At 45.9% G+C, this 14492-nt stretch overlaps 7 protein-coding genes and 1 pseudogene across 7 annotated transcripts; 5 read left to right on the forward strand and 3 right to left on the reverse strand.

Moving 5' to 3' along the window:
* The first annotated feature begins 3109 nt into the window (after positions 1 to 3109).
* LOC148515504 (histone H4) lies at positions 3110 to 3421 on the forward strand. The gene has a single exon (XM_088479892.1). It carries the CDS (start codon positions 3110 to 3112, stop codon positions 3419 to 3421), a length of 312 nt encoding a protein of 103 aa, XP_088336018.1.
* Positions 3422 to 5538: 2117 nt separating this feature from the next.
* On the forward strand, positions 5539 to 6025 carry LOC148515505 (histone H3). Its single transcript, XM_088479965.1, has one exon. The coding sequence runs from the start codon at positions 5555 to 5557 to the stop codon at positions 5963 to 5965; it is 411 nt and encodes a 136-aa protein (XP_088336091.1). The 5' UTR covers positions 5539 to 5554; the 3' UTR covers positions 5966 to 6025.
* Positions 6026 to 7042: 1017 nt separating this feature from the next.
* On the reverse strand, positions 7043 to 7544 carry LOC148515506 (histone H2A type 1-like). The gene has a single exon (XM_088479966.1). The coding sequence runs from the start codon at positions 7506 to 7508 to the stop codon at positions 7116 to 7118; it is 393 nt and encodes a 130-aa protein (XP_088336092.1). The 5' UTR covers positions 7509 to 7544; the 3' UTR covers positions 7043 to 7115.
* Positions 7545 to 7812: 268 nt separating this feature from the next.
* LOC148515507 (histone H2B 1.1) lies at positions 7813 to 8275 on the forward strand. The gene has a single exon (XM_088479967.1). It carries the CDS (start codon positions 7842 to 7844, stop codon positions 8220 to 8222), a length of 381 nt encoding a protein of 126 aa, XP_088336093.1. The 5' UTR covers positions 7813 to 7841; the 3' UTR covers positions 8223 to 8275.
* A 1298-nt stretch (positions 8276 to 9573) lies between these two features.
* Positions 9574 to 9885, forward strand: LOC148515508 (histone H4). The gene has a single exon (XM_088479893.1). The coding sequence runs from the start codon at positions 9574 to 9576 to the stop codon at positions 9883 to 9885; it is 312 nt and encodes a 103-aa protein (XP_088336019.1).
* Positions 9886 to 10359: 474 nt separating this feature from the next.
* Positions 10360 to 11417, reverse strand: LOC148515509 (histone H1.5-like). Its single transcript, XM_088479968.1, has one exon. It carries the CDS (start codon positions 11400 to 11402, stop codon positions 10749 to 10751), a length of 654 nt encoding a protein of 217 aa, XP_088336094.1. The 5' UTR covers positions 11403 to 11417; the 3' UTR covers positions 10360 to 10748.
* Positions 11418 to 12976: 1559 nt separating this feature from the next.
* Positions 12977 to 13508, forward strand: LOC148515510 (histone H3-like; annotated as a pseudogene).
* LOC148515511 (histone H2A type 1-like) lies at positions 13426 to 14406 on the reverse strand. Its single transcript, XM_088479969.1, has one exon. It carries the CDS (start codon positions 14368 to 14370, stop codon positions 13978 to 13980), a length of 393 nt encoding a protein of 130 aa, XP_088336095.1. The 5' UTR covers positions 14371 to 14406; the 3' UTR covers positions 13426 to 13977.
* Between the last annotated feature and the right edge of the window lie 86 nt (positions 14407 to 14492).

Below are 14492 nucleotides of genomic sequence, written 5' to 3' on the forward strand. Positions count from 1 at the left end.
CCATAGGATTCAGGTAGGGAATTGAGCAGGTCACTAGATGAGGAAGAGCATACCATTTCACTTCGGATCTCATCAATCTTGTCCCTAAAATAGGAAGCCAAATCTTGTGCACAGATAGTAGCAGGTGGTTTGGGTGAGGGAGGGGTAAGAAGCAGTTTAAATGTATTAAAAAGTCGCTTGGGGTTAGAGGCTTGAGCAGAGATAAGAGATTGGAAATATGTTTGTTTGGCAGTATCCAGAGCAGTACGATAAGAGTTGTAGATAGTCTTATATGTGAGCAAGCCAGTTGGAGTATGAGACTTTCGCCACTGACGTTCTTGTATTTTGCCTTGCCCAATAAGATTTTGAGCATGTAATAGGCTTGTAAAGTGAGCAGAGGCACCAAATTATACCATTTTGAATAAGTAGCTGTAGTGTTTCAAGGGTTAAATAGCCTTGGACATCAAAAATGACACTTGAAACAAACAGAGTGGGGTCACTTACATATGATCCACTTGTATTTTGCTTGGCCCAAAAGGGTTTTGGGCAGGAAATAGGCTGGCAAAGTGGACATAAGGCACCAAATTATATCTTTTTTAATAAGTAGCTGTAGTGTTGCAAGGGTTAAATAGCCTTGGGCCACAAATTTGACAATTCCAACCAACAGCAGGAGGTCACTTACTCGTGACTCTCGAGTATTTTGCCTGGCCTAACAAGGTTTCAGGCATGAAATAGGCTGGTAAAGTGGGCACAGGTACAGACTGTATTAATTTGAACAAGTAGCTGTAGATTTACATGGGTTAAATACCCTTGGGCCACAAATTTGACACTTGCAACCAACGGAGCACTTACATAAATAGCGGGACCCAGCACCAGCAGGTGAGAGTAGAAATCTACCTGTGCTGCACAGAATGTTGAAGACACTCACAATGCACTGTTTTTTATGCAGAAGAAGTTAGAATGCCCCATATGATTTACACAAAGGAGAAGAAAATGGATTAACTCTATCACTTTTCCTAATGAGAGAATATCCTCCATCATAAACAGTATTCTGGCAACTACAATAAAGACACTTTCAGGCCCCCATTTATCAACATAGTATATTTCCTTTAGCGCTCGCTAGGGGTTATGACTTCTTTTCTGCATTTAACAAACAGCGGTAATCAAAGATGGCGAGAACACTGAAGTCCCAATTGACGTCAATGGGCACCAGTCGCGGCCCTTCTGGCTTCAGCAAAGCCTTCCAGCCACTGCTGAGTCACCCTGTCGCTACCAGCGTGAGGTTGCCAGCAGCCCAGCGGAGGACATCGCAGAGGAGGAGGACTTCGCGGGTCCTCGCTGGAGGGGTAAGTATTGGTAAATAACAGTGAATTTTTTTGTTTGTATCACAGTGTTCCTAAATTAAAAATTGTGCTGGTGTTTACCTTCATTGATAAATGGGGGCCTCAGTTTCCACAACAAAATCGCAAGCCTAGGAACAATATATTCAGAGACAAAGTTTCCCTGCATCCGGGCCGCCCGAGGACGTCACTTCCGGCCACGTTCTGAAAAGATATACAGAAGGAAAAGACTCCAACTCATGTCAGATCTGAGGGACCACCATCAGGTGTACATGACAGAGCGTATGACACATCAGGGAATACGCTAAGCTACAGTCTCTTCCCCCACCGGATATCTTCAAACCGGTACCGGAAGGGACTGGCTGCACGGCTATTTAAAGTGAATTAATTTCTCATTACCACCGAGAAAGGGACAAATGGTCCCAAAACGCATTGAAAGGATAGGTGATAGAGCAACTACTACTGTGCTGTTTCTCTGAGGGCTTACATAGGGCCCCCGGAGCCACTCCCGTGCTGAGATTACAGTTCCGCATATTATAATTTTAAGGGCATGCATGTGGCATCCATTCAGTGCTGGTAGATGGCTGGGGCAGCCCAGCTGCTGACAGAAAACTGGGCTTGTCCCCAGCCTGACATGAAATGGGAGGCGTGCCATACAGGCATGCCCCCAAGTAACGTCATCTAGGAATCGTTGCCTACGAGGCCATGCCCCTTTATCGATGGCGCGCAGCTTTGCCAAGCGAGCAGAGTAACAGGCACGGTCCCTTTCTTGCATAGGGCCCTGGACTCAGACCTATGCGAGTGGGTCGGCTCTAAAGTCTCATGGTGCATACACACGGTCAAATTTCCTGTCAGATCTGAACGATAACGATTTTAAAAATCATTCAAATCTGACAGAAAATCTGACATGAGCCTTCAACGATGAACGATGCACGTTCCCGCTTGTCAGATAACGATATCTGAATCTGATGTGTTTGCAGTCAGATTTGGACGATTCCATTTATTTTAATGCAGTCAGAAATCGTTCAAATCGTTGCTCAAATCCTTCATCTGATACATCTGACCGTGTGTATGCACCATCAGTCTGCAGCAGCAGCCCTGAGCAGCATCATTCAATGAGGGGTGAGAGGAATGGAGGGATGAAGTAGAGTCAGGTAAAGGTGAACAGGCAGGGAATGACGTTTGAAAAGAGAGAGGTGGTAAAAATATAACTGCTGGTGTAGAGGCAGGAGAATAGCAATATAGGCAGATAATGAGAGTGGTGAGGGGAAAGAGGTGGGTAAGAAGGATGAGTATGGGGCAGCTAAAGTGGGATGAGAAGTTTCAATATTTAGGTTAGTGTCTCCAGCGGAGACTGCAGGAGATCACAGGTAAGACTACAAAAGACCCAGAAAAGTGAGATTTCAAAATGAGAGAGGGCGGGAGAGACAGTTTGGGAAGGGGCAGAACACGCCAGTGCATAGGAACAGTAATGTCATAATCACCATCTAATAGAGACACATAACTCATTAGACACATACACCGTCTCAGTTCAGTCTGAATGGAGGATGAGTTCTTGTATAAAGTAAAATATCAATAACTGCATTGGTAGGAATCCCGAAACTGATATTGTCCCTATATTAGGAGCGTCACAAGCAGCAGGATGTGACGCCTTGGAGGACTTCTCCCTCATAGACCAGAGGTTTCCCATTTGGTCCGCTCGCACTGTATAAGAGGAGGACTTTGCTGTAATTGTAACAGTATTGTTCTCTTTACAGCGAGTGATACAATACAAGTGATTAAAAAGCAACATGTCTGGCAGAGGTAAAGGCGGAAAGGGGCTCGGAAAAGGAGGAGCCAAGCGCCACAGGAAAGTGCTGCGGGATAACATCCAGGGCATCACCAAGCCTGCCATTCGCCGTCTTGCCCGGAGAGGAGGCGTGAAGCGCATTTCTGGTCTCATTTATGAGGAGACCCGTGGGGTGCTGAAGGTCTTCCTGGAGAACGTTATCCGGGACGCCGTCACCTACACCGAACACGCCAAGAGGAAAACAGTCACCGCTATGGATGTGGTGTACGCTCTGAAACGCCAGGGCCGCACTCTCTATGGATTCGGGGGCTGAACACTGATGTACATTGAATACTATCACCCACACAAAGGCCCTTTTCAGGGCCGCCTATTTCTTCTATGAGAGCGCTATAATTATTCCCTTGTACTATTATATGTATCTTGTCCTGGCTGACGCCAGACCTTATACAGAGTCCTAATATAAGCCTGTTTGCTGGTTTATATTTAGATCGTTACTAGTAAATTATGGGGAAACGACAGCTTATAGGTGAAATCTGCACGTAGTCACTCTCTGTCGGTCTTGTAAATGTATCGAGTGAGTACATTAAAGCATTGTCCTATGGGTGTCCCTATGTTAGATTATTACGGCCTCTGTTTCTATGATGGCACAAATCAGTGTATGTGGCTGACTAGTTCTAGACTGATAATTACACTGTTTATAAAGAAACAACCGCAATGGTCAGTGCTTCTTTAAACGTTAACTGTAGGAAATCCCTTTTAAAAGAAAAGTATTGACAAACCCCTTTCTGCCTGGGAAGGGCTCCTGCTCTATTTTGTGTAAAGAATTACACATTGCATACATTTAAATCAGCATTAAGATCCATTTTCAGACATACCCTCCTTTAAAAGTAATTTGTCAAATGTCAGAGCATTACACTGGTTTAAGACAGAGTTTTATCTTCTAGAGCAGTAAATGTGAATAACATTGGTGGTATGTCATGTTTGCAACTGAATGTAAATGTAGCAATGAACGTGCTTTATACAGTTACAATATGGGCTATGGAAGCCTTAGCCTTTATTGTAACAGTATCATATGTATCAGAAGATAGAACCACTAAACCACACTGGAATTACAACACACTGCACAAAGGAATAGAGATATTGAGTGTTTTGAAGACATATTAGTAAATGAGTCAGTCAGTCTATCTGACAATTATTAAAATAGCCAGATTGTTTTCAGTCGTCTAGCGACAATCAGAAGCCAAACTAACGCTGCTCCTGGTTTGGTAGAAGACTGTTTAGGCTTTCTTACCCACACAGACACGTTCCTAGAGCGGTGACTTGGACTCCTGCTGGAAAAATACAAGAGTGAGACAGGGCTATACAGCCCATTCATCCGGTTCCCACGGTGGGGTGGCATTTGATGAGGCTGATAATAGATTGGGTAACTGCTTCTCGGAGATGGCTATTGCCCCAGCCACCCCCGAAAATATCTGGTGGCTAAAGTTACCCTGCGGAGGAAGTCTCTGAAAAGTTTTGCTAAAGCCCCGGGGGGAAGAACAACATATTATTCTAATGGTCATTACAAATGCATGTTCATTCCCAGAGACACCCCAAAATAATCTATTATGATATTTGTCTGGATGTGAAAAGATTTCCTTATGTCCAGCGTATTTGAGGAGAGTGGTAGGTAGGCTGGAATATAGCCCTGTAAACGCTGTGCGAGAGTCGCCTCTGGTTGGTGCGTGGGGTTAGGTCCGGGACCTAGACTATGGGTGATGGGGCGACCTGAGTTAGCTGCCGGCTATAACTTCTTACAGTGCTCCAATAGGTCTTGCACCTCTGATAATGTAAAGCTGACTGCTACAGACTACAGTATGTATTCCGGGAATACATACTATTGCAGTCCGCCTCCCAATCACATTACTATTGCCGACTGTAATGAGGGTAATTGAAATGTATGGGACTCCTTATGTATCAATTTCAATATACATTTAAATATATCTACCTAGGGTAAGTGTCATCAGCATTTTTTCCAAGAAGTGGAGTTTTTAAGGGGGATTTATTTTTTTTATCACTTCTGCTTGATACCAAGAAGAAACGTTCACTCGCTTGTACTAGGAATAGGCAATTTATGGCATTATAACTGATGGTGACCTTCACATGCCAGGCTGCCACAGATGTAACATGCCCTAACAGAACACCTTTAGGCTGGGATGTGTAGTTTGTACAATGGTGAGCAAAAACTCAGCAACCCTTCCTGCATTCACTTCCAGAATCTGGAAAAGTAGGCTGGACGTTTAAACGGCGGGATTTTTGAAAAAGCGGTTTTATTTTTATTTTTTAAAGCCAATCGGTGGAGAGGGCAGGACTAATTCTATCCAATCAGCGTGAAGCACTCTTTATATATAGGTTTGCTAAACGCTGTTGTGTCACTGTCTGTGTATTTAGTCACTTTGGAGGAATAATGGCCAGGACAAAGCAGACCGCCCGCAAATCTACAGGAGGGAAAGCTCCCCGTAAGCAGCTGGCAACCAAGGCTGCCCGGAAGAGCGCCCCAGCTACTGGCGGCGTGAAGAAGCCTCACCGCTACCGACCCGGGACTGTTGCTCTCCGAGAGATCCGTCGCTACCAGAAATCCACTGAGCTGCTGATCCGTAAGCTGCCCTTCCAGCGACTGGTGAGAGAGATCGCCCAGGATTTCAAGACCGACCTGCGCTTCCAGAGTTCTGCTGTCATGGCCCTACAAGAGGCCAGCGAGGCTTATCTGGTCGGGCTCTTCGAGGACACCAACCTGTGCGCCATCCACGCCAAGAGGGTGACCATCATGCCCAAAGACATCCAGCTGGCCCGCAGGATCCGAGGGGAGAGGGCATAGGTGGTACTCGGCACTCCTATACACACAAAAAAACCACAAAGGCTCTTTTCAGAGCCACCACATCTTTCTAAGCGAGCTGATGCATAAACTACATATTAGTTTGAGCAACAGGATACTAGGTAATCCTCAACTCCGCTCTCCAACTAGGTGGGTAAGAAAGTACAAAACTCCCATTAAAAGTCGGAGCTCAAAGCGCATTATCTGTCTTCCCCGTCTCCTTCCTGGCAGCCTGTCGCTGTTTTGGATGGCGACAGGAGCCTCTTTATGGGGGGAAAATAAAATGCGGTGCACCAACAAAACCCGCAGTCACTTGCATGAAAACAACCCCCCATGATGGAGGATATATTACATTAGAGCTTGAAAGTTCCACAGCACAGGGATTGTTTTTCCCTTTGGACTCACTCTCCGCGATATTTTGATAGTCAAAGAAAACAAATATTATATACTACACTGTGGATCATAAAAATGATAGGTGCGCCAGATTCCAGACCCCTTCTGTACAAACTATTTGGAAATGTGAGGTTGTCTTTAAATAATCTCAATTGTGAGGTCAGCAACAACCCTAATGGTATTGTATTTACTTGATTTTAACTTGCCAGAAAGCCGTCAATATTTTATTTCCTTTCAGTGGTTACACCACAATTCCATCATGTTAAATTAATCTTCTCACGTTCATGGAAAAAAAAAAAAAGGGAAACCGAGCGCAATTCATTTTACACTAGCAACTTTATTAAATTGAAATCCGTATGCACTTACACTATGAGCATGTATATAAATCAGCCTACCAGATATAAGATACAGTAGATAAAGGTCTTTTGTGAGAAGAGGTGATGGTAAAGAAAAAAGGACTATTACTAGACTTGTGCCATAACAGATCAGAGCTTCTATACATGAGGGAGCGTTTTAGCAGCAGTAGTCTTTAATGGACGTGTGTATAGAGCAGAGCCTCCTCTGCACAGCTGCTATCCCCAATCTGGATGGAATGTTGGGGATGGGGTAAAACAAAGCGCTGCTGAGCAGCCAGGCGTCACTACAATAAGAAACAATGGCCGTGTTCTAGGCTCTCGTAGGAAGACGTGGGTGGCTCTTAAAAGAGCCTTTGTTCTATTACAGAGACATCGGTTTTGTAGTGGAAGTTGCCAGGATTACATTACTTGCTCTTGGCCGACTTGTGACTCTCCGTCTTCTTAGGCAGTAGCACGGCCTGGATGTTGGGCAGGACCCCTCCCTGAGCGATGGTCACTCCACCGAGTAGTTTGTTTAGCTCCTCATCATTGCGTACGGCGAGCTGGAGGTGGCGGGGGATGATGCGGGTCTTCTTGTTGTCGCGGGCAGCGTTGCCTGCAAGCTCCAGTATCTCAGCCGTCAGGTATTCGAGTACTGCGGCCAGGTAGACTGGTGCCCCGGCTCCCACACGCTGTGCATAGTTTCCCTTCCTCAACAGCCGGTGAACGCGGCCAACAGGAAACTGGAGACCGGCCCGAGAAGAACGAGTCTTTGCCTTAGCCCGGGTCTTGCCGCCCTGTTTCCCTCTTCCAGACATGATCGATTTACAAGCGCAAATAAAATCTAAATGAATTATAAGCCAGCCATACTCCTTATATTCCAAACAGGAAATCCAGTGCTTGCTCTGTGATTGGTCCCCTTTACACAATGTCCAATGCAGTTTAGGGTCATGCACAAACCAATCAGCATTTAGAGGGTGGAGTTATGTTGCCGTTCGACATTTGAAAAAAAACAAAACCGTCTACCCAATAGTACATCCTGAAGGGCTAAAGCCTCATTTGCATGGACTGACTATAAATGGAGCAGATCTGGGCCGTGTCAGCAACACATTTTCTACATTGTCGAAAGAGATTTTGTCTGTTGCTTCGAAATGCCTGAGCCTGCGAAGTCTGCGCCAGCGCCCAAGAAAGGCTCAAAGAAAGCGGTGACTAAGACCCAGAAGAAAGATGGGAAGAAACGTAGGAAGACCAGGAAGGAGAGTTACGCCATTTACGTGTACAAAGTGCTGAAGCAGGTGCACCCAGATACCGGCATCTCCTCCAAGGCTATGGGCATCATGAACTCCTTTGTGAATGATATCTTTGAGCGCATTGCAGGGGAAGCTTCCCGCCTGGCTCATTACAACAAGCGCTCCACCATCACCTCCCGGGAGATCCAGACCGCTGTACGCCTGCTGCTGCCGGGAGAGCTGGCTAAACACGCCGTGTCCGAGGGCACCAAGGCCGTCACCAAGTACACCAGCGCCAAGTGATCTGCTTTCCTTCTCCCTCCCACATGAACACAGGCTCTTCTAAGAGCCACCCACCTCCTCTCTTAACGGGCTGTAACTATCATGGTTTGTGCTGTGACCCTACTTATATACTTGGCTGAATCGCAGAAACCGAGGCTGTATAGCCTGAATCTCTTACATGCATAGTTTTCTTTGCACTCTGCTGGTTGCAAAAAAAATAGTTTCTTTCAGGGGAAACTATTTTTGAAGAGCTAAAATGTATCCAGAATAAAAACCATCCCTTATTTAGATAATAAAGTACGCCCTGATCTGCATTTTCCATGATTGTTAACGTAGGGAGTACAGAAAGACAGCCGGCCTTAGATATATCTATTACAGTGATTATATAAGGTGATCCTGTGCTTCGCTTGTAGCACACTTGGATGCAGGCAACATCCGAACAACTCACAGGACACGTCAGTGGCATCGTGTCTGTGAGATAAAATAGAGAGATGGTATAATACAAGCACCATAGGTCTGACTCCAACAATATAATACCAGATCTATACTGATAACATTAATTTACTAATCATTTTGGAGTAAAGCTGCATAGTAACTAGTGAGGTGCCGGCAAAATTGTGCATGATATTGATACATGCTACCTGTGAGACAGTGAATGACCGTCTATTGGAAATGACTATAATATAAAGCACTAATTACATGGAAGAGTGGGTCAGGCTTGGAGAAAGAAACCTAAATTAGGTACATAACAGCAAATGTTTTCATACACATACCCACCAAGATTAATTACATTTAATGTAGATTAGAGCTATCGCTATGTGTGATAAAAATTACAAGTGCTATTTAAACGAGCACAAATATGTGATCACAACCTTTGTTGATAAGAATCTGGATAAAATAATAACCGCACATTATCCACATCGTGCTGTAGACTAGAAATCACTATATTGCTATAATAGACTTACAATGATAATTTTATCATGAGTGCTGTTTTCACTGGCAGCGGAATTTGTAGGATAATTGTGGGACAGCTGCTGAGTTTGAAAGACAATAGAAAAAGCTACATGTTTCTGAATTTGAAATAGTATTCATAGTAAAAAAGAACTTGCAACACTATCCATTACAGTCTCAGGCAGCTGAAATGATACAATTAATGTTACTCTGCGGCTGATTTTCAGAGACTGCAATGTAATGGTAGTAAGTAGTTTCAAAGAGAGCTATGTCCTGTCTTTAGAAAAGAAAGGGAGGGATACAGATGGCTCCTCCTCTCAAAAATTGAAGGCTTCAATCAGGTCCGCCCTTTGTCTTAATAAAGGGCAGCTGTGCTGCTTATACGGTTTCGTTTTTGTTACTGATTTGAACAGGTTTCAAGATGTCAGGAAGAGGCAAAGGCGGTAAAGGACTCGGGAAAGGAGGAGCCAAGCGCCACAGGAAGGTGCTGCGGGATAACATCCAGGGCATCACAAAGCCTGCCATCCGCCGTCTAGCCCGGAGAGGGGGCGTGAAGCGCATTTCTGGTCTCATTTATGAGGAGACCCGCGGGGTGCTGAAAGTGTTCCTGGAGAACGTGATCCGGGACGCCGTCACCTACACCGAGCACGCCAAGAGGAAGACTGTGACCGCTATGGATGTGGTCTATGCTCTCAAGCGCCAGGGCCGCACTCTGTATGGTTTTGGAGGTTAACTAGGTCCGGCTGATCTCGTTTTCAGAAACACAAAGGCCCTTTTAAGGGCCACCTACAACACTCCTGAAATGAGCTTGATGAACATACTGCTTTTGTTTGATTTATTTTTTTCCACGGTAAGCAGCATCATCAACGCATGATCTATAATGAACAGAATAACTTATTTGCTACAAATAAAGAATCCTGTTGCTTTTCGGCTAACCTGCAGTTTGTTCATTTATATATGATCATATGTATATGGCGCCACAAGTGTTCCGCATCACCTTTCACAGTGCATAAACAAATTAGTGAACAAGAAACCAGTGACTTCCTAGACAAGGACATGTTTTACAGACATTGCTGCATAAACGATCATAACACTAAGCAGCTGGGCGTCACTTCGGTGGAGATTAATGTTTACAATTGTAAAGCGCAACGGAATATGCTGCGCTATATAAGAAACGTAATAAATAAATGTGTTAGGTGCCCTTGAGGGTAGTAAATAATATTAGATAAAAGTATAAGGGAATGTTGTGCAGATGGCGCGCTGCTGCTTTCCCCAGCACTAGTCTTTAGCTCCGAGTAGTCGGCTAAAAGTAGAAACCAGCGCATCCGATATACCTTTCCCCAGCTGTCCTGCTGCAGCATCAGCTCTATTCTAGAACACTGCGTTACCACACAGAAATCACAAGCTTAAGGTAGTGACTGCTGCTCAGTAAGCCCAGGAGATTTCATTTCTATTTTACTGTATCTAATGACTCAATTGTACAGGGCGCCCCTTCCAGACCGTCATCTGCCTACAGCTCTGCCACGAGAGGGTGGGTGGCTCTGAAAAGAGCCTTTGGTGTGATAATAAGGAAGCGAGGCTGCGGCGATTGATCCATTACTTCTTTGTCGCAGCTTTCTTGGGCTTAGCTGCCTTCTTTGCAGGACTCTTGGCAGCTTTGGGCTTCACTGCTTTCTTAGCCGGACTCTTGGCAGTTTTGGGCTTCGCTGCCTTCTTGGCCGGGCTCTTGGCAGCCTTCTTAGGCTTCTTTGGGCTTTTGGCAGCAGCCGCCTTTGCTGGTTTCTTGACCTTCTTCGGGCTCTTGGCTGCACTCGGAGCTTTCTTGGGCTTCTTCGGGGATTTGGCCACTTTCTTTGCCGCAGGCTTCTTGGGCTTCAGAGATTTCTGGGCGGGCTTCTTGCTTTCAACCTGCTTCTTATTGAGCTTGAAGGAGCCGGAAGCGCCGGTGCCTTTCACCTGGGTGAGGATTCCTTTGGTCACCAAAGCTTTCACGCCCAGTTTGACGCGGCTGTTATTCTTCTCCACATCATAGCCTCCGGCAGCCAGAGCCTTCTTCAAGGCGGAAAGAGAAACCCCACTGCGCTCTTTAGAGGCAGCCACGGCTCTCACAATCAGCTCGGAGACACTGGGACCAGAAGACTTGGGGCTCTTCTTGGATGATCCTCCTGCAGCTTTCTTCGTCTGTCTTTTCTTTTTGGCTGCGTCCTCTGATGGAGCAGGGACGGCGGCAGCTGGTGCAGTTTCTGCCATTTTACGGAATGCTTCTGAGTATAACAACTAATAACAACACAACTATGATTTTGCTTATATACCCATCTGGCTGTGCTGTGATTGGCTGCTGAGCGTGGGGCGTTCTGTGTTCCCATTGGCAGAATATGTAGCCGTGTAAACCCTTCAATGTCTGTGTGTAAGGGACATTCTGGTGTCAACTTGTGTTTCCCTAGCGCAGAAAAATAGTCATTTATACGGCATGAGAAGAGAAACGAGCTGGCTATCTGCACCACACTTGTGCTCCATGGTCTCTCCTGGCCCTTTATGGTCAATGCTGGCTTTGATGTTGCGAAGGAAAACAGGAATAGCCACTGGCAGGTCACCCACACCAGGCTGCACATGCCCGGCATGTATCACATTTCTCCTTTTTTCTGCTGCTAAAATGTTCCATCGGGGCTTTTTTCTCTCCTTCTGGCCCTGGAGATAATGAAGGTGCTCTGCGGCACAATCTGTACAGAGCAGGGCACATATTGAAAGACAGAAATGTGATGTGTGGGCTCTTCATGATAAGGACAGATAGCACAGTCAGCTACAGATTAATCTTGCCTGGGATTCTCCGGGATGTGGAGAATGCTGGGGGCATTTTACCAAAATGTTCCTCTAGTGATCCACGTTGCTTGTCATTTCTGTGTATTTAATAAGATAAATGTGTCTGTAAAAAGAATGATGGCGGCCTGATCCCATTACTTTATGATTTGAAAAGGGAGAGATGGGAGCAATATGGGGAGACAAGAAGAACAGACGGTAGACTGGACAAATACAAAGCGGAATGATGGGAGAGTGTAGAAGGAAGAGGGAAAGACAGCCCTGCACAGCAGATAGCGAGCCAGCGAATGACGGGTCCAAATAAATACTAATGTTGTAATCCGGCCTAACATCCCTACTCACCCAGTATTGCATCAAGTGACCTGTATGAGCATATTAACATATACAATGTATCTGTCACCTCAGAGTCGTTGGTGTAAGATTCTGAGCTATCAATAAGGTGGTTATAGCTCGATTTGGGTATATGGCACCTAGCAGAGGAAATTGTGACCTGATGGATGGAAGATCAACAGAACAGGCAAAGAAGTGACATGAGTTCCTGGCTCATTATTACAGTATATACTATGATCTCCCGGAGTGTAGCTTGAAGGTATCATATTGTTTAAACACAAAACTGTTCCCTGTTCCCTGTACTGTTCCCAGTACTGTATGTGATTATGTCATTTATTTCAAGAGACTTTACACCCGAACAGAGTCCACAATTGTAGTGTATCACCGTCCGTATGTTTCTCGTTGTTTATTCTGGCTGGAATAGAAGGAAACAAAAACAAACGAAAAACACCATTTATTGTAATTTCCGCGCTGGCGTGTAATCTTACATTCTGTACATAATCAACTGATGAGGAAACAAAGTCGTTGTAACTTTGAAAAAGCCCGCCAAGAATTTCTCTCAGCCAATCAGGATCAAGGGCGCTCTAAATTGATTAAATCACAGCGCATAAATAGAGTTGTTGCCGGCTATTTTAGTCATATTCATTCTACTTCCAACAGTACTAGCGTATAGCACGATGGCCAGAACCAAGCAGACCGCCCGCAAATCTACATGAGGGAAAGCTCCCCGCAAGCAGCTGGCAACCAAGGCTGCGCGGAAGAGCGCCCCAGCTACCGGCGGTGTGAAGAAGCCTCATCGCTACCGACCAGGGACTGTTGCCCTCCGAGAGATCCGTCGCTAATAGAAATCCACTGAGCTGCTGATCCGTAAGCTACCCTTCCAGCGTCTGGTGAGAGAGATTGCCCAGGACTTCAAGACCGACCTGCGCTTCCAGAGCTCTGCTGTCATGGCCCTACAAGAGGCCAGCGAGGCTTATCTGGTCGGGCTCTTCGAGGACACCAACCTGTGCGCCATCCACGCCAAGAGGGTGACCATCATGCCCAAAGACATCCAGCTGGCCCGCAGGATCCGAGGGGAGAGGGCATAGATAGTACTCGGCACTCCTATACACACAAAAAACACAAAGGCTCTTTTCAGAGCCACCAAATCTTTCTAAAAGAGCTGAAGCATAAACTACATATTAATTTAAGTGGCAGAACGTTGTTAAAATCTCAGCTCCGTTTACCCCCGCGGTGGAGGCTACATGACTAGTCTCCTTATTTAGTTGCCACACTCTGTAGTACCCCGCTCCTTCCTGCCAGCCTGTCGCTGCCATCGTTAAAGGCTGAAGTCTCATCTATCCAGCGTTGGCAAAGGGAACTAGGCTAACAAGTCACAAGTAGTCGTTGCAAATCAAGTTAAAAACCTTTAATGTTTATATCAGAATGTTGGGTTTCCCTGTACAGTCCTTTACAGAGCCATCCCCACGTTCTATACACAGAGCTATAAACTTCCCCTTTAGGTGTCTGCACTATTACAAGTTTTCTAATTCTAGAAGGCGCACAATGGCTCTACCGCTAAATCGGGCTCGTTTACTCGCACTGGTATATTTGAAGCCATGAATCAGCTCTTTAGGGACGGGGTGGGTGGCTCTGAAAAGAGCCTTTGTGTTATGGGGACATGTATCTAAAAGCAACTTTACTTGCTTTTAGCTGCCTTGTGGCTCTCGGTCTTCTTGGGTAGTAGTACAGCCTGGATGTTGGGCAGGACGCCTCCCTGAGCGATAGTCACCCCACCGAGCAGCTTGTTTAGCTCCTCATCATTACGCACAGCCAACTGCAGGTGGCGGGGGATAATGCGGGTCTTCTTGTTGTCACGGGCGGCATTTCCGGCAAGCTCCAGAATCTCAGCCGTCAAATACTCGAGAACTGCGGCCAGGTACACCGGTGCCCCGGCTCCAACACGCTCTGCATAGTTTCCCTTCCTCAGCAGACGGTGAACGCGACCGACTGGAAACTGGAGCCCAGCTCGAGATGAGCGGGTCTTTGCCTTAGCCCGGGTCTTGCCGCCTTGTTTCCCTCTTCCAGACATTCTTGAGTCCGACTCACAAAGATACAATATAATAAATCTGGCTGAAACAAGTTTGCGATCTTGACCTGCTTGTTATATATACACTCAGATGGGACCTACAACCTGCTCTGTGATTGGTCTGC

This window comes from Taudactylus pleione, unplaced genomic scaffold (assembly GCF_031769625.1).
Source record: "Taudactylus pleione unplaced genomic scaffold, aTauple2 ptg000248l, whole genome shotgun sequence".
Lineage (NCBI taxonomy): Eukaryota > Metazoa > Chordata > Amphibia > Anura > Myobatrachidae > Taudactylus > Taudactylus pleione.

What these genes read in the sequence shown, in the direction of transcription:
- LOC148515508 (XM_088479893.1), top strand. Translation starts at nt 9,574, where the DNA reads ATGTCAGGAAGAGGCAAAGGCGGTAAAGGACTCGGGAAAGGAGGAGCC.
- LOC148515509 (XM_088479968.1), bottom strand. Translation starts at nt 11,402, where the DNA reads ATGGCAGAAACTGCACCAGCTGCCGCCGTCCCTGCTCCATCAGAGGAC.
- LOC148515504 (XM_088479892.1), top strand. Translation starts at nt 3,110, where the DNA reads ATGTCTGGCAGAGGTAAAGGCGGAAAGGGGCTCGGAAAAGGAGGAGCC.
- LOC148515506 (XM_088479966.1), bottom strand. Translation starts at nt 7,508, where the DNA reads ATGTCTGGAAGAGGGAAACAGGGCGGCAAGACCCGGGCTAAGGCAAAG.
- LOC148515511 (XM_088479969.1), bottom strand. Translation starts at nt 14,370, where the DNA reads ATGTCTGGAAGAGGGAAACAAGGCGGCAAGACCCGGGCTAAGGCAAAG.
- LOC148515507 (XM_088479967.1), top strand. Translation starts at nt 7,842, where the DNA reads ATGCCTGAGCCTGCGAAGTCTGCGCCAGCGCCCAAGAAAGGCTCAAAG.
- LOC148515505 (XM_088479965.1), top strand. Translation starts at nt 5,555, where the DNA reads ATGGCCAGGACAAAGCAGACCGCCCGCAAATCTACAGGAGGGAAAGCT.